This window comes from Dioscorea cayenensis, chromosome 4 (assembly GCF_009730915.1).
Source record: "Dioscorea cayenensis subsp. rotundata cultivar TDr96_F1 chromosome 4, TDr96_F1_v2_PseudoChromosome.rev07_lg8_w22 25.fasta, whole genome shotgun sequence".
NCBI lineage: Eukaryota > Viridiplantae > Streptophyta > Magnoliopsida > Dioscoreales > Dioscoreaceae > Dioscorea > Dioscorea cayenensis.
Genome location: NC_052474.1, coordinates 9,920,231 through 9,943,494, shown reverse-complemented (window position 1 = coordinate 9,943,494; position 23,264 = coordinate 9,920,231). Strand labels below are relative to the sequence as shown.

Sequence of the window (23,264 nt, the reverse complement as noted above, 5' to 3'; positions counted from 1 at the left end):
GAATTATTTTAAATTATTTTAAAGTTCGAGTTAATGATATTTTATTTTGGATTAGAATTATCTGAAAGGTTTAAATAATTTATTTAAATTTGGATTACTTAATTTTTTTGAATTTCGGATATTTATTTACTTTTTCGATTAATTACTATTGTGTTTTTTTCTTTTATTATCCATGCTCATGTTTGGATTCAATTAAGCTGGATTATTTTTTGATATGATAAAAAAATGGGATCATGTGATCTGTAAATTACTTGCATTTTGCCCAAGTATGAATTTTTGATAGTTTATTATTTTGTGAACATGAAATATTTTTGACAAAAGTACTCATAGTCCCCAAACTAACTTTGTAATAACCTCATCATCGGGGGTTAAACACCTGACAGTGTCGACATGTACTACGATATAGAAACTATAGTTTCCCACCGCTTTCAGTCGGTGAAGAATAACGTACCTCGATAAATCGGCTCGAGTCACCGGGGATAAATATATGAGTTCTGTTATTTTGTTTTGGCAATAGTTGTTTGTGAGACCTATATGCTTGGTTTTGACATCTATGTTTATTTGAAATAAATTTGATTTCTGATTTTGATTTTGATAATTTATGATTTTTGCAAATGATCCCTATAATTTTTTAGTGAGTGCTTTCTGTGCTGTCAAGCTCATAATTTATTGTTTAATATCTTTTCAGATCAAGAGTAGAGTTGAGTGGCGGATAACTTAGCGGGAATCGTTAGGCAATCGTCGAGTATTAGCATGTATTAAGTCCTTTTTTTGTGGGGCTATGTTCTATTTGTATAAGTTTTTATTGTTTTTTGCAATCCACTGAGTTTGATTATTTGTTCTGTTTTGGATCAGGTTTTGAGCCTTGTATGCCTACATGGTTTCGGCTCTTGTAGGTGTACGACGCTTTTATCGACGTCCCGGGTCCATAGAGCTGGGTTCGGGGCATGACATAAATATTTTTTATAAAGGATATCATTAGATGTATATACACGCATGCACATAATATATATATATATATGAATGAGAAAAGAGATTTTGCAGATGTCCGCATTTAGTAACCGTTTCATAATAAGAGTGTTTTTCTTTTAAAATTTTGTACTGCAGGTGCTAATAGGATAATTTAGTTACTGGGCAGAAAATAAATAAACGATTGAGATTAAAACATTGTGATCCCACTTATATATCTATAATAAACATCCTTTTATTCTTAATGAAAAAAATCTTGATTTATTTATTAAAAATAATTGTATATTTAATATCTCATGATATGCATCATAAAAGAAACCATTCATCTCTAGCTAAACATCAAGTCAGGTTCAAGAGATGACAAGTAAAATTAGATCAAGAGAAGACGTACAAATAATTTCCCAAAAGTTTGGAGTGAAAGGCCAAAATATCTTTTTTTAAATAATAATAATAATAATAACTAAAATAAAAATGGCCTTATGTTTGATGACAGCATCTGAAAATGGCGTGAGGAATATTCCGTGGCATATGACTGGATACTTGGGAATCTTCTCTTCCTTCAAGCAATTGCACTTCTCATCTCTCTTTGATGCTTCTAAGTATCTCTCTCTCTCTCTCTCTCTCTCTCTCTCTCTCTCTTTTTCTCTTTATCTCTATCTGATGAAAATTCAGCTCCAAATCATACAAGAAAATCTCAGGTTGGTTTGTGATCTCTGTTTCTCTCTAGCTTCTTATTATTTTTTGAATGAAAGAATCATTCATGAATGGTGAATGTTTGTGTGTTTGATTAATATAATTTTTTTTTTATTTAATTTGTTTCAATTGTGATTTTAAACCGTATTTGTAATGATTTTAGTAAATGTTATATTCATTTGTAGGGAACATTGAAGTTGAAACAAAGGAAAAATGATAGTAATAAATTTCAAAAGTTCATCAATTTTCATGTTTGAACTAGAGATGTAATTTGACCCTCACTCTGAGCGAATGATCACCAGATTGCAGTCCCGGTCAAAGAGGGTATTACCCTCTTTGACCGACAGGCACTGGTAGCGATTACTCTTTGTTAGTGTGAAGACGGGTCGAGGCAGGTATGCCCTCACTCCTACCCTGCATTCTCTTACCCTTACTCTGTAGTTGAGAGAGATGCAGGGTACCCAGCACTTCTTTACCCTTTCTATATATATATATATATAATTTTTTTATTAAACTAAACATTTACTCAATATCTATTTTCATGGTGATTAATTTGAAAATAATACTTCAAATTTTCTCTTAATATATTATTTTAAATTTTATTTAATTTCTATATTTATATTTGATAATATTATCAAAATTGAATTTTAGATATATATTAAAAATCATAATTAAATTTAAAAATAAACAAATATAAAAAATAATGTTATAATAATTTATTCTATAAAATTATAAAAAACATCCCCGAAAAATAAGATACTAATAAAAAATCAATTGGATATAAGCTTACGGAATTACTTATAATATTTTTATATTCAAAAATCTTACTAGACATTTATAAAAATTTGAAGCCTATATAAAATATAAATAAGAGATATATGAAAAATTTAAAACAAAAACCAAGATAGTTAAAACGTAAACAAAAACAAAAAGTAGAGTTACTCATCTGAGCTTTAAATAAACGTAATTTTTTATGTGATTATATAATTTAAGATAAACAAATATATATCAACTTTAGTAATTTTTAATTTATGGACATGTGTTTAAAAGATTAGTAATATAATGTATAATTAATTTATTTTTATTATTATTTAAATTTAATCGATAATTTGAACAATCGGGTAACAACGAGTAGCTAGATCCTCATGCGAGAGCACCCGTATTCCTGCGGTAAGGATAAGCGGTATGATACCCGGGCTGCAGGGTAAGTGTGACGGGTATGGGTGGGAGGGTCAGCGGGTGACAGTGTACGGGTTTTTCGCGATACCCTACCCATACTCCTACCTTCTACATCCCTAGTTTGAACTAGGATTTGTCATTTGTTTGCACATAATTTGTACAATTGTCTTTAAATGACAATAGACTTGAGGAACAAAAGTTTGGTTCGGTGTAATTAAAAATTTAAATGGCAAACAGTTATTTAATAATTGATAAGGTAAATATCTAGTCCATTCAATTTTAGATATAATAAATATAAGGGACTATGAATAATCTTGTTCTTGTTTTATAAACTTTAATAGATATCCAAAGAGAGTTTAGCCTAGTGGCACCCAAGATCTCCTGCTTACGGCAAGATAAGGCATCAAGTCTCTTCATGATCTTGCTTACGGCAAGATAAGGCATCAAATCTCTTTAGAATGAGGGTGTGTGAAATACTTTAAAAAACTCACTCACACAGATAACTTATACCGAAAAAAAAAACTTTTAAAGTCTCTAAAGCCTCATATCTAACTCTTGCAAAGAGAGTGATTCAACTTAGATTTATTCAAACCAGAAGCAACAAACCTGAATCAAATTAAATCTTTTTCTAAAAATAACTTAGACTACTTTATATGAAAATTCAAATAATTAATTAGAAATACATAGAGCCATCTTATTATTTCCCTGTAAAGAAAAAAAAATATGAATGACAACTTCATGAACTCATATATGATCTCAGGATTACAGATTTAACTATATGTTTATGCTTTTGTAATTAAATATTACCTTATTTAGTATTTATTTGACATATATACCTATGCTATAATGTGAAATTACACATATGCTTCCGCAAAGCTTGTTCTTTTCACATAGATATGTATATTTGAAAATGTGAGAATTTAGTGTAATATAACTTTTTATTATAATTTAATACTATTTTAATGAAAGACAAGTATGACTTCCTTTATGCCTTAAATATTTTTAAGCATTTATAAGATTTCATATATACTGTATAGGTTTTATTTAGTACATGATATGATATCTTAAAGGTTCATTTATGAAATAAATTTTATTATAACAATATATTTTATATAGAATTATCACATTGAATCACCTAACAATATCTGAGTAGTATAAATTTCAAGGTACTTAAGTGAAAGGAAAAGAAAAGGAAAAAGAGAGAGAGAGAGAGAAAAAATATATATATATATATAATATAATTAAAAGAAAATGGAATTATTGTCCACACATAACAACATGTGTCACAGCCTTTGAATAACTCTTCATCTTGTAGAATAATACAACAGAAATCACTAATGTTCCTCAAGAAAGGAAATTGGGAATAGATAAAAGCAACAATAAAAAAAGCTTTTGAACTCATCCCTTCAAATCCTTTCTCAGATCTAAATTTACAATTCAGTTGTGGAACCAAGACAATGCCTCGTCCTGTGAACGAATTAGACGGCAAATTGTACATTGTGATCTTCTCATAATATGATTGCTCCTTTTATTAAATATGATTTCGACAATTTCAGTTCTGTATTGAAGCCTCACCTGGAAAACAGTTCAGTCTATAAGTGAAGTCTTCTTAACTAACAATGATCATAGAGAGCATAGACTGAACTAATTGTTCATTGTTTTACCTTGCTAATTGGAGGCTGCAACTCTAACTGGTTTCACTGTGATGACAATATTCTTCGCGCGCTCGAAACCCATCACAATTACCCCGAAGAAATATAAAAGGCTAAGCTGTAGCTTGGCTAACATATTGTAGGCGGTCATTAGATAGCTTGTCCCGTCACCGTTTCTTTTAAATAATGAAAACGGTCTCACAAAATCTAGCCATCCTATGGAAAGACATGTAAATTGGTGATTAGTTGATGAAACAATTATAGAAACTAGTTACTAACAGAGTCACAAAATTTTGTCTGGTTGGTATGAATTTGAGTACCTGATCTATTCAGTTGAACGTTTGACCAATCTAGAAGAGCAATCTTTGATTTTGATGCTTTGATCAGCTCAATAAGAGATTGGTTAACCTGCAAAGTGAAATGTGAACATTGAGAATTATTGGTTGCTTGATAAGCAATTTGAAGTAGTAGTTGTCTATGGTAGACTCAATTTCACATAACTAGATATTATTTCTGATAAACATTGCCCAACTTTGATGATGTGTGCTTTCAGTTTAGATTTATCTTTTTATTTATAGAAGCAGCTCCCCATTTTATGGAGACAGCAAAATAATCAAATTCACATAAAGCTTTTGCAGAAGTGGTGTGTGCTTGGTGATAAGTATCAATATCCATTAGATTGACATCGGAATGTTAAAAAGAACAATTCCCCCAGCTCAAAGGTATGATTTCTAGAGACAATGTATTCAAGTTATTACCTTATAATTTCAGGTTATTAATGTAGACATTTAGTGCAACCCAGATTAATGATGATCCAAATCAAGGGAAACAACTTTGAGATCTTAATTTTGCTATGGCACCGCTATTTGTCTGTGTAGGAATTATGTTATCAAATCAGAAACACTGCTTGTTTTTGCAGAACATTTTCAAATTTTCTTTTCCTCTCAAAAAATATGAAGCATCATTGGTTAATATGGGTGTAGATACATACATGCATGGTATCATCAGATTCCTTCAATTGGTTTGAAACCCTAAACAAATGGGGTTTAGACGTGTTTTCTAATTATATAATTTTGAAAACCATTAACACCAAACGATCCATCTGACATAAGATAAGTGCCAATGATTAGAGTGCATCATAATCCTGATCCATAAGTTAGGACTTAGGATAAAGACCTATGCAAGGATAGAAGTTACTACCTTAGAAATCAACAACCTTTGAGCTCACACATGGATATTGATAGGGCAGAAACCAAGATTTGTAACTTAATAAATTTCCTTTACACAACCTAACTATTTTCATTCTCAATGATGCAAATTGAGCCACTAATGTTGCAGAACCTATTGTTTTTCATTGCTATACAGCACAATTGTTGTCATGAATGAGTCAGCTAGAAAAACAAATTAACAAACTGTAAACCTTTCCGAAATTTCTTGGAATAAAATTTCAAACCATTTGACACTGTTTGATGTTTAAACTGTACAATTATGCAGCAAATGTTAATAATTCATTGATTATGATGTTTCTTAGGCCATCAAATATATAACTATGAATTCAAAAGAATTTTGGATGCTCAAATTTTTGCCAACTTAATTGTAGTGATCTTTGACGGTTTTTAAGCACTGGTCATCTGAAGGATCATTCATGTCTTACTAACATTATAAGAACCTCACTCAAACATAAAGATGAACTAGTAAGCCGCATACCACATCAAAATATGGTGTGATAAAGAGAAGAGAGTGGTGGCTTTACCGTTTTCTACAACTAGCCATTGGTCTACGATGAGCTCTTTACGTGAACTACTGAGGAAGGACCACCCTTTCCATATGGATTCTACCGTTGGACTTCTTCCATAGGTTCACAGTCACCAATAGCCTACTATCTTTGATGGTGATCAAAATTTGTTTCCTTATGAACATTATATAAATGTGGCAGTTACATTGACATGTATATCTCAAGAAAGAACAGCTGTATGATAATGATGAAAAGATAGAACTCTCATAGTGTTGATACCATTATCCTCTCTTTGTAACCAAAAAAAGAAAAACATGAACGGAAGCATGGACAATCTTAAGGTAGATCAAATCTTGTTCTAAATTTGTTAGACAAAATTCTTCAAGCAAAAGAATGAAACAAAAGCTACTTCCAGGTCAGTGTGAGAGCCTGTTGAACACGGTTCCAGATAAAGTTGACAAAGTCCATAATTTCAGCAGTAAGCAATATAATTATGCTCAAGGAAAAGACTGCCAAGTTATGAACTAATAAATTACCTCGTCTGGTCTCTCGTGACTTACTAAATGTGCGCCATGAAGTTCCACCATTCTTGCAGCAGGGTACAACTTCTCTGCAAGCTTTCTAGCATGATCTAATTGTGCAATGATATCATCCCTAAAAGAAAGAACCAGGGATTACTTTCTGATAACCATTTTATTACATTCAAGTTTCAACAAATAATAAGCCCCACAACTGCTTAAAATGGACATAAGGAAATAGAATGTCTATATGCATGGCTAAGCTTCACACGAGTTAGGATTCTCCTTGCATTCACAGAATATATGTATATGTTTCCTATTTAGAGAAGATAATATTGACTCTAAGAACCAACCTGCCATGAATGACTGAAATCGGAAATCCAGCTGATCGAATAATTTCAAGTTCTTTTGATGTCAGTTTGTGTGTCCAGCATGCATTAACTTGCCCTTCAAAGCCACAATTAGATTGCATCCCACTTGAAGATATGGCTTTTACATAATCCTGGAGAATGTAAGTTTATAGTTGCATTAGCCTGAATGCTTTCAAACAAAATCAAGCAAGTCACTAAATCAAGTTGCAAAGCCATTCTATGAACAAAATCAGAACAAGAACAAGACTTTTGCACAACACAAACTCCAAAATCCTGCAGCAACTCCCAAGAGGAATTAAATTTTGGGCAATGGTCTATATAAACACATATTTCAGGTTTTCAAAAATGCAATAAATCAGGAAATGTTGTTAGTGCCCACATATCATGGCATATAAGTCATGGCTAACGTCTCATAATGAAGACAATGAAGCATTGTTTGCATGGAAAAGATGTTTATTGATAAACAACATTCCATTAGCAACCTGCTTATACTAGTTTGAGAGAATTTTGTATACTATTTTTTCCCAACTCTAGACCAAGAAAAACAATATATGCTTGCCATAATGTGGTAGACATCATTGACCAAACTATCCCTAACCTAATCTCAGTCATTAACAGATAAAAGAATAGACACTAAAACGGTTAAACTCTCATAATAATGGATGAACTTCATAAAGTGAAGAAACAGATATTTTGCAATACCAGCATTTTCCTCAAAGAAATTATGATTTACTCCAGTAGAAAGTATTAAAGTGAAAGCTTCCAACCTGATATAGGATTTTCCTTCTTGCAGTTGATCCAACATATTCATCAAGATATTCCTGCAAATGGGACAGAGGTGAAAAGATTTGTTTATTGAAATGCCCTGTGCCAAAAAAGCACCCAGCCACTGCTACAATAAAACTGAACTTTCACTGTTCAAGGTGAAACAGAGCTGGGAACAGAAGCAGGCAAGAACTAACCTAAAACCCTGTAAAGTTATTTATTTTTTATTATGGTATCCAAACTCACTAACCTTGGTGTAATGGGTTTCCAGGTCAACAGACAGCTCGTTGTTCGGGAGTTCTTGCTTTTAAGAAACGAAATGCAAGTGATAACATTTGTCTATCAATCTGCAAGGGAAGCAGGGACAAACACTAAATTTAGAAGATCCAAGTAATGGTCCATCCAGAATTTCAACAAGAAAAAGGATATATAAAACAACGAAAGAAAACCAAACACAATTAATCAAACTATTTATTCCTTCCCTTTTGCATTTTGGCAAAAGTTACGATTATGAAATAATCTGATGATTCTGATTCCCCTAAATCTCAAAGACTTTGATATGTGAATCAAACTATAATCCTGGCTTCTGACAAACCTTAACAAAAAGATAAGCTTTTAACTTGGTGTCTCCTTAGCTTTAAGAAGCCAAGGCTTTTCCACTCAAACGTTTCCAGAAAATTTAGTAGTTGATTGCCAAAAGAACTGGTCTGAATGTCACAGAACATGTCAAAATAATCATCTGGATTATGGATTAATGTCTACAGTGCTCTGCCATTTGCTAGAAGATCATGAGGACTCAATTGTAATAAATTTAAACACACCACTATCATAGTTACTATGCACAAAGCCCACATATTTCCACTCAAGCAATTCCTCTTCCATCCTTGAAGAAATGTACCAAAAATTTTTACATATAAAAAGGTCATTTTATTTCGAAAATCTCCCATACAGGCTTAATGAACGAGGTTACTAGTTAAATGCAATTGTTGTTACGCTCCACCTTGATATTGAACATTTTTGGTTTTCCTTCTGTTAACCATGGGTAATCCCACTCTACAAAATTAGCCAAGAAAGTGACTAGTTAACAAACAATGTCATTCAAATACAACCTTGCTTTTACAAGTTCATAACCACCACAAACTAAAACTCCAGGAAATAAACCACATGAAGTACGCAAACCTAACAAGAAGACATGACAACAGAGCTTGCTAAAGCCTTTTCATTAGGACGCTCATAATTAAATGAAGATAGATTTCTTACACTGAATTCCATGAATTTAAACAGATGAATTCAAGATCAAGAAATTTACAAAAGATCACCAATATCAAAATCAATCTTAAGTCCTATTACACTTTCAAAGTCCTTGAATGATTAGATTAGGAACAAGGTCAATTTTCTATCATAATAGCGCCATAAATTATGACAGCTGGCTGGCCAACTACTGTACTTTAACACACAATGGATAATATATAACAGCACATAAGATATGACTATTGAAAATCCGTGATAGCAGCTGTAAGTAACTGAGCATAAGGACTACCATAAGAATATCAACTGAGGAAAGACCATAGTAGCTCCATGAATCGCTCATAATTAAAATAGCATCTAAGACAAGTTACAGACCTCTCGGTTAAAATCAACAATTTAAAACAGATCCTAAACAATGATTACTGAATAATCATATGCCTGAAGTTATCAGAGAAAGAAATATCTTTTTTTACCTTTGGAAAACACTCAAATCCACCACCAGTTACATTGAGCAATGCCAAAGAGGATAATCTCTCTGGAGCCATTGCTGCCAACTTGCAAGAGATCATACCCCCTATTTTCATTAGAAAAGGTTTTTAAATGTCAACCATAACTGAAATAATCATTTATTTACTTAAAATAAAAAAAATAAAAAAAAAAGAGGAGAGAATAAGAATAAGTAGATAAGATGACTGACCCATTGAATGACCAAACACATGAGCTTTCTTCCAACCCAAATGATCCAGCAATGCAAGGGCATCTCTTGCCATGATAGTTGTTCTGCAATCAATAAGACAAAATTTACTAATTCTATTTCAGTGTTTCCACAGTTCTTATGAATTTTTATTAACACATTTATAGGAAGTTAAAACACTCCAAATCAATCATATTAGAATATATCTCATCAATGATTCAAATCTATTAATTACTTTTTCAAGGTAATTGGTACTAAAACCTGCATCATAAATTTCATCTCATCCAACATCAAAGAATATCCAATAACATCAATTCTGAAAACAACATAGCATTTTCCCTAAAAAACTAAAAACCCCAAACTTCTCCTCCACCTAGGAACCGCATAATTATGTTTCTCAATTCACAAATATATATTTTTTAACCAAAACGATTCAGACACAATTATCAACAAGAACAACAAAATGGAGAAATAAAATTGGAAATTTTTTTCTTTTTCTCAAAATCATGGAACTAATTGTTCAAGAGAAACTCACGAGTAATCAGATTTCTTAGTAGGGATGGAGCTGCAACCCATCCCACGGTTATCAAAGCAGCAGACCTCGATCCCACCGGCAGCCTGGTCCTCCTCATCCTGACAATTCAAACCCTCATCGCCGGCCACCGACGCCGGCATTGGCACTTCCCCCTCTTCGTTTGGTTGGCAAATCCCCGTCAACCCCTTGATCTGAGGACCCCATGATTCATGCGTCCCCGCCAATCCTTTCACAAAAATCAAATTCACTTTTTATCAGAAAAAAAAAACCCCAATAAATCCCAAAAAAAGGATAAAATATTAAAAATCGATCAAAAAGATCCAATTTTTCCAATAACTCTCAACCAATCCAAAAAAAAAATACCAATAATAAGAAGGACTTTGACAGGGCCATGGCCATATGTTCGGTAGAAAATCGAGGCACCATTGCCATGATATTTGCTCGAATCAAAGCACGGCATCTCTCTCCCTCTCAATCAATCAAAATCGCTTCAAAACTCCCTCAAATTCAACCAAAAAACATCAATTTCTTGCTGAATTCCCAGATCTCTACTCCCTCGCAACGAAATTGGTTGAAAAATAAAATTTATGCAACAGAGAAAAGAAAGAAAGATCGAAAGGGATACGGTGGATAAAGAGCGCACGAGTTGCGCGTGCGTAGATATAGAAGAAGAAGATCGATGGGCACGTGGCAGGATATGGATGGGTTGGTGCCACGTCAGCGTGCTGGAGATGGCGGGAAGGATAAGAGTCAAAGCTCTAAAGCAACTAGAATTTTATCAACAATGTTTTATAGTCAGACAAATTTTATTTATTTTTAAAATTTTTTTAATTTTTTTATTTTTACACATACAAGCCTATTCATGAGTAATTAAAAAAAAATTACTTTTTAAAATAAAAAATTAATTATAATAATTAAATTGTTATACATTACATTTTTTTTTAAATAGATATACATAAACACATATGACTTGAATGACAGATGCAATGTGAGGTAAAGAGCCTTAAACTCAAAACCTCTCGATAACACTATACGATAGTTACCACTAAACTAGTCCACAATTCATATTACACACGTACATATTAAAGTTCTAATGTAATAATAAAATAAAATTTTTATTATTCATTTAGTAAATGAAAACATTATTTTTGGGTTTTCAAAAGTGATACATATATATACATATATATATATATAACTATAATTTTTTCATTGATATACATGCATGAGAAATTACATCAGTCAGTTTTGTAGGGTTGATATTTCTTTTTTTTTTAGTTTTGATTCATCTTATTTTAATTAATTAATATTAATTTAAAATTTAATAAATAATTATGAAAATTTTGGAAGTCAAAATAAAGAGAATCTTGATATTTAAAAGAAAAGAGAATAAAAGTGTTTGTTGGGCAGGTGAAGGGTCATGAACTCATGGTCCAAGTTAGACTATTATTTTTCATAGAGTTCAAATTGCTTTCAATTTATTCAAACTTTGGAGAGTTTACCAAATTATAGATGTAGTGCCAAGACAACCACAATATTTGAATTTGTCTTTGAAACATTAATAAGCAAAAATATCAAAGTCATTAATCGTCATCCCAAAGTTCCATCTTTTTATGAATGTGTGCTTTATATATATATATATATATATATATTTATTTATTTATGTGTATGGTCCATGTTGGTAGTTCATATAATTATGTTTGATAGAAAGCAAGAAAGTGACTTTAATTGATTTATTTGTCTCATAATAATAAAGGTAATTATTATCAGATGGATTTATTTATATTTTAGAATTAAATAACAGAAAAATAAATAACATATCATTTTTTTCTTATGAGTAAAATAATTTTAAATCATTTAAATACATTTACTACAGAAGAAAATATTAATTAGCTTCTGCAAAACAATTAGATATTATTTTAAATCCCAATCATTTATACAAAAAAAAAATGTTATTATCTCCACATGATTTAGTCCTTGAACTATATTTTTATGCATAAGTTGTTCCCTATCTTTAATGTCATGTATAAAACTATATATGTAATATGAATAAAAAAAAATATATTGATTTTGTTCATCATGTTGGAATAGCAAGCTTATAACTTTGCCATCATAATATTTAATATATCTTAAAAATTGTAAAGTCCCATTATATATGCACTTCTCTATATTGCTATATCTTTTTAATATAAAAAGGGTTTATTAAATAACTTCTTCTTTTTTTTTTAATGGAAGAGATATTTTGAAGCCATTTATTGATAAACTATATACATTTACAAAGGAAAAGTCTTAAGCATAAAGTTGACTGAATCAATGAACTATGTGGCTTATCCAATAAAAAAACGATGGTGAAAGTAATGAACCATAACTATAACAAAATCGAAAATTTAAGCCTAACAAACACTAATAGACAAAGCCCGCAAGTTTAATAGTTTTCATCAACCAACAAGGTAGATCTTGTCTTTTGTAAAAGAGAGATACCATTAGAGAGTTTTTGCCATGATCTGGCGGTCTATTAGTTAAACCATTCCAAAGTCTAGGAATAACTTCAATGTTGAACAAGTTAAATCAAGATTTTTGTGTCGTATTTGTTAGTGCAACCGCACTATTATTGGCATGATTTGACACATAGTCAAAATGACGTGGCAATCTATGTGACATGAGAAAATTAATGACATGGAGAGTATGGTGACATGGCAAGGAGTCTTGGCTAGGTGCACAAGAACATCTCGAAAGATCTTTGCAGAGCTTATTCGAAGACCATATTTAGGAGACGTGATTGAAGACTAAAATATGGAATGAAGACTAATTGAAGATTTGAGGACCAAACTCGGGTGAATCGAAGATCAAATTTGGAGAATCTTTGAAGACCAACCAGGAAAAATCGAAGACTAAGTTTTAGCAAGTTTCATGAAGACGCACTAAGGGACGTGCGCCTCATGCGAGGGAACCGCGTGATGAGGAAACCGGGAGGTAGGGCTAGTTACCGGCCAGTCGGGATCGAGATTTGGCTACATCGACTTGGACTAAGCTCGACCGAAGGTCGATGGGTCTCGAGGTGGTCCGCAACATAACCGGAACTCGGCTCGTCGTGCCAGCCGGGGCCATGTGCAGAACTTATGTTACAACGAGAGTTATGCATGACTAATTCGGAAGGTTTTTAAATTAGTAGCCACGGAGATTCCAAAAGAGGTATGTGCTATATTTGGGACGTTGAGGGGTCTATATAAGCTACCTTGCTCGTAGATTGTAGGTGTGACTCTTGTAGGAGAGTGGGCGAGCACTAAACAATCTAGAGAGGATAGTGATCTTCATTGTTTGAGAGTGTGAGTGTTTGTACTCATGTATTTTTACCTCTTTTAGTGGATTGTTTATCTCCGGGCTTTGCCCCCAGACATAGGCGAGTAGACGACGAACTGGGTTACCAATCTTGTGTGTCTCCTTCTTGTTTTATTTGTGTGAACTTTCTTTGATGGTTTGTGTGAGATCTATGAGTGCTTGAGTATTTCCTAAACCACAAATCACACCGGTGGAACTAACAAGTGGTATCAAAGCTTTGGTCATCGTGTTCACTTTGGTTGCAAAGTCGGCAATGTCTAACAAGTTCCATTGATGGCCGGAAAAGAGGGAGCTTCCGTCATACGACCACCGTTGCTAGATGGATCAAATTATCCATACTGGAAGGCACGCATGAAGGCTTTCATTAAATCTCTTGATGAGAATGCATGGACAGCCGTAGAAGAAAGGATGGTCTCCCCCAATCGAAGTTGATGAAAACATGAACGAGACAGTGAAAATGAAGAGTAACTGGAGTTCCGAAGATATGCTCAAAGCAAATGCCAATGGAAAAGCACTCAATGCTATTTTCGGAGGAGTAGATGAGAACCAGTTCAAGTATGTTGCAACTCGTGATTGTGTCAAGAAAGCTTGGGGGATTCTTCAAACCATTCATGAGGGCACCGATTTGGTAAGAGAATCTAAACTTCAAATGCTAACAACCATGTTTGAGAATCTCAGGATGGGAGAAGATGAGACGATAGCCGTGTTCAATGCCAAATTGATGGACATAGCAAATCAAGCCTATCATCTCGGCAAGAAATACTTGGATAAGAAGCTAGTCCGGAAGACACTTAGATCGCTTCCAAGAAGATTTGATGCTAAAGTTGCTGCAATAGAAGAAGCAAAAGATATCACAACTATGAGACTTGATGAGTTGATGGGATCTTTACAAGCGTATGAGATGAATCTGAATCCAGGTAGAAGAGAAGAAGATATAGCTCTGAAAATTGAAGCAACAAGCCCAAAAGAGTTGCAACATACTGAAGACATAGAAGGAGAAATTGCCCTTTTGGCCAAGGAATTGTGCAGATATTTCAAAAAAATTCAGTAAGAAGACAAAACAGAAGATGCAGTCAATACTTACACTTCTTTACCAACTGACAAAGATTTCAGAAATTTCAGTGCTTTTGCAAGTCCTGTTACAACATCAGTTGCAACACCTAAAGAAGCTGTTTGCGAAGAAGTGACTGAAAACAATCTTCTTCATGGGTACGAACTTGTGCTGAATAAACTTGACAAATGCTCATACAAAACAAGAGTCTTGCAAAAGAGTTTAAAGAATGTCAAGAAAAGATGAAAAATGTTGAAAAGACCATAAACTATATGAAGAAAGGAAAGACCAAGATTGATAAGTTACCTATTCAAACAAGTGTGACACTACATCATATAGAAGAGACATCAGGAGACAAGAAAGGCAAAGTTGAAGCTGGTTGTGTTCTATCTAATGCTCATGAATACAAACAATTAAAGTATAACAAGGAGAAGAGACGACATAGAAGACAAGTTCCTACATGCTTTCATTGTTGAAGAAGAGGACATATAAGACCCAACTGTCATCAACTGAAGGCATATATGAGGAATCGTAGAGTACTTGGAAAAGCAAAGAAGTGGATTCCGACATGTCACTATTGTGGTGTTAAAGGGCACATTCGTCCAAGATGTTGGAAGATGAAGAAAAACATAAAAGAAAACAATAATATGAGGCACACTCCTTATACCAGAGAAAAGAAGAAAGAAAGCAAGAATGTATGGGTCAGAAAAGGAGATTTAGTGGGGTACTCTTCAACAAAAAGATCCTCAGAAGACAACTGGTATTTTGACAGTAGTTGTTCAATACATATGATAGGCAACAAAGGGTTTTTTGATGAATTACAAAGAATGTCCAATTGGGCATGTGACTTTTGGAGATTGTCAGAAAGGTCAAGTAGTTGGAAAAAGAACATTGATGGTTCCCGGGTATCCAAAATTGAAAAATATTCTGCATGTAGAAGAGCTGAAGGCAAATCTTCTAAGTATAAGTCAATTATGTGATCGAAATCTGATGGTAAAATTCACTCGTGATGTATGTGTGGTCTATGATGAAGCTAGTCACTGTGTTCTAACTGGTTCAAGATCTTCAGATAATTGCTATTTGCTAGAGAAACTCGAAGTCTGTTATAACACATCTTACAACATCATCGAAATTTTGGCATCGAAGTTTGACATCCGAATTTCGAAACCCCGATGAAGATTACGTAAATGAAAGCTATTAAGGAGTGCCTATGCTTACAAAAAGGGAAGATGGTGTATGCGACCTTGTCAACTGGGAAAACAAAGTCGTGTCTCTCACAAAGTTATACAAGACATTGGTACAACAAGAGTGCCGGAACTTTTGCATATGGATCTTATCGACCCACACAAAATGTAAAAGCTTTGTCGTAAAAAAATATGTATTTGTGTGTGTTGATGACTATTCCAGGTACACTTGGGTGGACTTCTTGAAGAAGAAATCAAAAACTTTTGAAGCTTTCAAAAAGTTATGCATGCATCTCCAAAATGAGAAAGAGTGTCAAATAGGAAAGATTATCGTAATCGAGCGACTCATGGAAGCGGAATTTGAAAAATGCTCAATTTGTAGAATTTAGCAGGAAACATGGGATTCGGCATGAATTTTCAGCTCCAAAAACTCCTCAACAAAACGGAGTGGTTGAAAGGAAGAATCGCACTCTCCAAGAGATGGCTAGAGTTATGTTGAATTCAAAGAAGCTCTCTACAAGATTTTGGGAGGAAGCAATCAATACGGCATGCTACATCATCAATAGAGTGTATATTCGGCCTTCAACCAACATGACACCATGTGAAATTTGGAAAGGTAAAAGGCTAAATCTCAAATACTTTCACATCTTTGGAAGCAAATGTTTCATTCTGAATGATAGAGATCAGCTGGGTTAGTTTGACAAGAAAAGTGATGAAGGATTATTAAAGGGGTTTTCTACTACTAGTAGAGCATATCGGGTGTTTAATTCAAGAACCAAAAAGATGATGGAGACCATTAATGTTGTTGTTGATGATTTCTCTGATATGGAGACTCAAGGTACGTCAAGTAAGCCAAACAAGCTTATCACTCAGAATTGCGAATCTGCAGATGAAGAGTTACAGGCGGAACAAGATGTTGCAACACAGGTTACAACACCAACTGCAACAACAGGCACTGCTCAGGATTCAGACAGACAGCAGGTTATAACTAATGTCGCAACTGAAGTTACAACAAATGAAGTCATTCCAGAATCAGATAAGGAAGAAAATGACGATAAAGAAGATAATGAAGACAACAGTCTTGAACCATCCTCAAGAATAAAGAAGAATCATCTTATTGAGAATGTGATTATTAATGTGACTAAAGGAAGAAGAACCAGACGCACTCAAAGGATAGATTATCGAGAATTGTCCGGCTACACATGTTACATCTCTCTTATTGAACCAAAAAATGTCAAAGAAGCTTTTGTTGATGAATACTGGATGGCTGCATTGCAAGAAGAATTGAATCAGTTTGTTCGAAATCATGTGTGGACATTGGTCCCAAGGCCAAAGGATGTAAATGTTATTGGAACCAAGTGGATCTTCAAAAACAAGACTAATGACAAAGGCAACATCACCAGAAATAAAGCAAGACTAGTAGCTCAAGGATATACTCAAGTTAAAGGGATTGACTTTGACTTTTAAAACATTTGCACCAGCTTGCACGCTTTGGAATCCATCAGATTATTGTTAGCAGTAGCATGTTGTATGGGGTTCAAGCTATATAAAATGGATGTAAAGAGTGCTTTTCTAAATGGAGTTCTAAGTGAAGAAGTTTTTGTGGAGCAACCGAAAGGGTTTGAAGATCCTCACCATCCAAATCATGTGTTCAAATTAAGAAAGACTCTCTATGGCTTGAAGCAAGCTCCTCGGGCTTGGTATGAAAGGCTTACAAAATTTTTACTTGAGAAGGGCTACCAAAGAGGGGAAGCATACAAGACTTTATTCATAAAGAAGTCCAAATCAGATCTGATGGTGGCACAAATCTATGTTGATGATATCATATTTGGTTCAACATCACAAAGGCAAGTGGATGAGTTTGTTCATCTAATGCAAGAAGAGTTTGAGATGAGCATGGTAGGTGAATTGAACTACTTGGGTTTCCAAATCAAACAATGCAAAGAAGGAATTTTTATTTCTCAAACCAAGTATGCACAAAAACCTCGTGAAAAAGATTTGGCTTTGAAAAGGCTAGACACATGAGAACACCCATGAGTATGAATCGGTTGACAAAAAGATGAGCATGGAAAAATGTAGACCCAAGTCTCTGCATGTAGCATGATTGAAGCTTACTCTATCTCACATCTAGCAGGCCTGACATCTCTTTTCAGTGTTGGAGTTTGTGCAAGATATCAAGCAACACAAAAGGAGTCTCATTTGAAAGCTGTTAAACGTATCATCAGATATGTACATGGTACTGCAGAATATGGAATTTGGTATTCAAAAGACTCCAACTCACATCTTGCAGGTTATAGTGATACAGATTGGGAAGGAAACATTGATGATAGAAAAAGCACCTCAGGGGAATGTTTCTATCTTAGTAACAACTTGGTCACATGGTATAGCAAGAAGCAAATTTCCATTTCACTCTCTACTGCAGAAGCTGAATACATAGCAGCAGAAAGTTGTTGTGCACAATTGTTGTGGATGAAGCAAATGCTTGAGGACTATGGCTTACAACAAGGGTTATTGACTATATTTTGTGACAACAAGAGTGCAATTTATATCTCCAAGAATCCAGTCCAACATTCTCGTACTAAACACATTGATCTTCGACACCACTTTATACGAGATTTGGTAGAGAACAAAAACAGCTTGTTATTGATTATGTTGCAAACTGTAAAAGCAATCATGGACATCTTTACCAAACCCCTTGATGCTACAAGATTCGAAAAGTTGAGGGGTGAAATTGGCCTTTGCTAACTTTAATCCCTATTGGGGACTCGAGAACGACCCGCATCTCGCTATGCTTTATTAATGTCGCTTGCAGCAGGAAGAAGGAGTTTCAAGACAGGGGAGCCGATGACCGTGATTTCAAGATAGGAAAGTTGTAGAAGAAGTTGTAACAAGACTTGCAACAACTAGTGAAGACTTTGGCATCTATTCAACACAAAGGGGGAGAAGTTGACTAATGCACGAGTTCCAAACCGACTGGGTGTATTTGTTTGTGCTTAATTTGTACATCACTAGTTGCGATATAATCATATATTTTGTAAGAAACTAGATGATTTTTCTTTAGTTTGTAAAGTCTGTGTCCCAGTCGAGTTGTAACAGGTAGTTGTAACAGGAGTCAGTATGGGTACAAAAGCAATTGTGTCAAATTATGCCAAAGGGGGAGATTGTTAGTGCAACCGCACTATTATTGGCATGATTTGACACATAGTCAAGATGACGTGGCAATCTATGTGACATGGGAAAATTGATGACATGGAGAGTATGGTGACATGGCAAGGAGTCTTGGCTTACAAGGCAAGACATCTTCAAGATCTTGGTGGAGTTATTCAAGACCATATTTAGGAGATGTGATTGAAGACTAAATATGGAATGAAGACTAATTGAAGATTTGAGGACCAAACTTGGGTGAATTGAAGATCAAATTTGGAGAATCTTTGAAGACCAAACTAGAAAGCGCTTAGCTTGAATGCATACACCTTACCCGCTGCCTTCTCTGGCTACTCTGACCGCTTCCTTCGTAGAGGACGACGGCGTCCCAGTGAATACTTTGGCACGGCTAACGTTTCTAATCTAAGCCCGAAAAGCCCCAGCACTGCTGCGGAAAGGCTTAAAAGAAAGAAAAGAGAATAATTCGAATTGGTTTTGTTGAATCAATCGATCGTGAAAGAAAGTTCTGGATGAACGAGAGATTCAAGTAGCCTGCCTAGAGTAGAGGTGTGTGCGAGAGAAAAGAAAAGGAGCAGAGCCCTCGAAAAGCGGGAAGAGAGGCGGAATCACAGTGATGGGAAGCAGTGAGGGAAAAAGGAGCCGAGGCCCCGATCAACCGAGTTTTCTTTTGAAATATGTATGTTCTCACGAAGGCGTCAAGGGACAAGTCCCCGCCGAAACGCTTATAGATGAATTGCCCTCATCGCCCCCTACCTGCGAGGCTACGATCACGCTACGGATCATGGTCTCGCTTAGCCAATGACAGGGGCTTATCCTTCGCCAACTACATCCAAGGCTCTCAGTTGATCTCGCGCTCTCCTCTTCTTCGATTTTCAAAGATCTATGGACCATGCCATGACAGATCTACTTTTCTCTTGTCTGACTCAACCACGCATGTGGAAGATTGATCCGAGCTCGCTCAATTAGTGAGGGGGCCCTCTTCCTTGTTCCAGTGGTGTGGTCTCACAATCCCTCTAGCCTTTCCAAATAACCGTTTTTTTGTTTGTAAAGGCTACTAAGGACCGGGCGAAGAATGAAAGTCTGCTAACGCCCACTAGCATTTCTAGTGGATGAGCTTCTCCTAATTATGTGTGGTAATAATAGAGTAGGGCGGCGTAAGCAAGCACTTGGCTTGGGAGCAAGCTACCTTTCTTTGATCCACTTTCCCGGGGTAAGAGAACGAAAATGGCAAAAGATGGTGGCCGTGGTAGGTTCGAGGATCTACGCCACGAGCTGAACTCTTCATCGTGGTTTGGGCCACCACGGCCAGCGCCCTCCTGACCCGATAACCAGTATCGCCTCCCCCGCCCCCCCCATCTCATGGGCCACATTGAGAGAGTAGGGTGGGAAAAGACCTGCACATCGAGAGGCGGACAACGAGGTTATATCGCTCTAAAACAGGTATGGATAACGAACCACAAGCTCTAGCAATTGAGAGAGAATAGGGCGATAGCGATAGACACAGGAACGGAAATAGACTAAAAGATGACTTCCGTAGAGGAGAGGGGAAACCCGCGCGTGCCAACCCGGGGCCCCAAAAAGGGGAAAAAAAGAATGCCCGCCGTACTTCCTTTGACTACTCCTGAGATCCTCTTCCCCAGGGATCCCAGATGAGGGAACCCTAGGAGAGCCGCCGACTTCAACTATCGTCCATGTACGATCCATACTAGATCTGACCAACTGCCCATCCTACCTCCTCTACGTTCTTAACAGCCCATCTTTTTGTCCTTTCTTCTCGGAACAGGTAGAATAGTATAAGAATAGGACATGGATAGTGCGGTAGTGGGATGAGAGAAAGAAGTGTTATACCGTTTGTTGAATAAGCCAATAAGAAGGAAGGGATTTATCAAGCAAGATAGCATTCATCAAGCCCCAATGTTTCCAAATTAGTCCAACTTCGTACCTTTCCCTAAGATGAACCGTATATCTCGTAGAGGTCGCTCTTCCGTGGGTCGGTAGTAATGGAATGGTTTCATTATCTAAAAATAAAGAACATTTCCCACCAAAAGGATCAGTCCCAATAATACCACTCACCGGTAAATAGCGCAATACTTCTTCGTGAATCTCCGCTATTTGAATATTGAACATCATAACCACGAATAGGAAATCGAAACCAAGTAGCTCAAGGCGTGGTTTTTACTAGGCCGGCCCCTACCACTAGTCCCAGCTAGCTAGTGACTCGGGCCCTTTTTCTGCGCCGAAGTGCCGGCCCTACGCTGGCATCTCCTCGCTACGCAGCCGCATTGTCTCGCCACCACCCGAGAAGCAAAAAGATTCGAGAGTCAAGGCGGAAAAATACAAGCACAGCATAGTGGTCTCAATGACAAGGGCCGACGACTTTAAGCTCTGGACTGAGCCGGATGATGCGAAGTCTCACGCACGTGTCCCCTCGAGAAGGAGTGGCTACCCACTCGAGCTCGACCAACCACCACCGGAAAGGTGTGGTTAAGAATATGGACCCGCACAATCCGGCTCCTGCCCTCGAAAAGGGTACTCTGACGATCAAAAACTCCGGAACTATACGGTGGAGAGAATATCCTGGCGAACCATAAAGACAGGGAAGTGATATTCTAGCTGAAGCTTTAGATTCCTATTCAAAACCCCAATTATGACATCTCTTCTCTCCCACTTCACACCCTCGAACGACATCGTCACTGGATTCCGACCCGACCAATGCCACCCCTCGCTTTTTGAAATGAAATGGACAAGACGCATTTGTTTTTTCCGTGAGGAGCGCATGTAGCTCTCATAGTCGTGCAAAGCAGTAGCAAAGGTGTCTCGTGTCCGTGCGCTGGATAGTTCGAGATCCTCAATAAAAACTTTTAGCGATATCTACATACGCAGTAGCAAGAAAGAGGTGGCAACTCTTTGAAAGTCGTAAGTCATGGATCGATTGAAGGCCCCACCCCGCTCACTCCCCGTGTTGCCTAGCAATTGCGCCTCCCCTAGACCACTACCATGTAGTTAGGTAGGGTGTCGCTGAACAACCCGAACTAGCCAGGTTGGTCCCAACATCACCGACATTAGAAAAAGAGTAGCATCCGAGGCCACCCATCGCTGGCCTACTTCCAAAAATGGGTACCATCGGCTCGGGTGAATTAGAGAACAGACGCACAAAATGGTTAATAAAATGAACTGACCGATGTCCCAGCCCTTGTCCTTGGATTCCCCTTCAGTGATGGGAGCCGCCAAACTCGTGTTCTAATCGCTAGGGAAGAGGGAAGCTCTGCATCGCCACGCACGCTGTCTTGGCCTGCCTCCTTCGGATGATTGGGAATAAATAGGTGATTTTCAACAAAGAGATTCTTATCTTCTTTATTATTAGGGCAGGTTGGAGTCTCGTGAATCGACCCGTAAAAGACGTGATGTTTTGATTCCTCTTTGACGTGGAAGTGCGAATTCTTCCGCTGGAAATTTCTCCATAGCTTGCTCATCAAGAATCCAAGAAAAGCGGGCTCCGCCATTTTCCCAATATCAATACGGCTCAAGATCTCGCTCCCTGAGTACCCTCAAAAGGAACCTTTCCTCTCCTCAACTATTTCGGGTTAAGAAGATGTGAAAAGCTGCTTTCTCTATAAGACTATAAGAACAAAGTAGGCTCCGAGGTGTGAAGTGAGAGAAGAGATGTCATAATTGGGGTTTTGAATAAGACGACCTTTGCATTTTTTCTTTTTATCTTTTTCCCCGAAAATGCCCCGCCCCTTTGTCGTTGGAAGCTCTTCGAGCTTTCTCCTCGCCACGCTTATTACGCTGGGTCGTGCATTCCCACGCGGTTCGACTCTGGCCCCCACCGGGAGAGAGATGAGGGGTCACCTTCCTTTGAAAACCGGCAGTGACGCTGTAGGTTTATGGTCCGCTCTTGTATAAGCGAGCAAATTGGCACCCCTATAAATATAAAGGCCTCAGCGTGGCTCCCTCGCTTGGACGAGGAGCCACCAAAGGAGGATCCCTCCCAATGGGTTTTGAGCTCGCTAAAGAATACAAGATGCTCGAGCATCTTTAGAAAAATCACCGCTTCCTCGAAATGATCATGAAATAAAAACCCGCCTTCTATCAAGTACCAAAGGCAGCCTCCGCCCGCTACTAAGAACCATCAAGGAAGTAGGGCTCCTATCGATCGACTAAAGGTT

The 23,264-nt window shown here is 36.4% G+C and overlaps 2 protein-coding genes and 1 long non-coding RNA gene across 5 annotated transcripts; 2 read left to right on the top strand and 1 right to left on the bottom strand.

The window, feature by feature from the left end:
* The first annotated feature begins 1,491 nt into the window (after window positions 1-1,491).
* LOC120258914 lies at window positions 1,492-8,065 on the top strand. Of its 3 annotated transcripts, none has more exons than XR_005536038.1 (3): window positions 1,492-1,667; window positions 5,132-5,215; window positions 7,894-8,065. It is a non-coding gene; the product is annotated as an uncharacterized LOC120258914 (long non-coding RNA). The 3 variants fall into 3 exon arrangements; XR_005536039.1 differs by lacking the exon at window positions 7,894-8,065 and adding an exon at window positions 6,094-6,758 and having other exon boundaries at window positions 1,493-1,667; XR_005536037.1 differs by having other exon boundaries at window positions 1,498-1,667; window positions 7,911-8,065.
* Window positions 4,373-10,980, bottom strand: LOC120258913 (putative aminoacrylate hydrolase RutD). Its single transcript, XM_039266385.1, is given in 12 exon segments — window positions 4,373-4,416; window positions 4,506-4,709; window positions 4,814-4,901; window positions 6,765-6,882; window positions 7,100-7,248; window positions 7,885-7,938; window positions 8,133-8,162; window positions 8,164-8,229; window positions 9,604-9,704; window positions 9,828-9,910; window positions 10,360-10,585; window positions 10,723-10,980. Coding segments are annotated over 11 exon segments (1,212 nt in total). The 5' UTR covers window positions 10,820-10,980; the 3' UTR covers window positions 4,373-4,416; window positions 4,506-4,509.
* A 7,050-nt stretch (window positions 10,981-18,030) lies between these two features.
* LOC120258679 (secreted RxLR effector protein 161-like) lies at window positions 18,031-18,675 on the top strand. Its single transcript, XM_039266127.1, has one exon. The coding sequence runs from the start codon at window positions 18,031-18,033 to the stop codon at window positions 18,673-18,675; it is 645 nt and encodes a 214-aa protein (XP_039122061.1).
* Window positions 18,676-23,264: the final 4,589 nt, after the last annotated feature.

What these genes read in the sequence shown, in the direction of transcription:
- LOC120258679 (XM_039266127.1), top strand. Translation starts at nt 18,031, where the DNA reads ATGATTGAAGCTTACTCTATCTCACATCTAGCAGGCCTGACATCTCTT.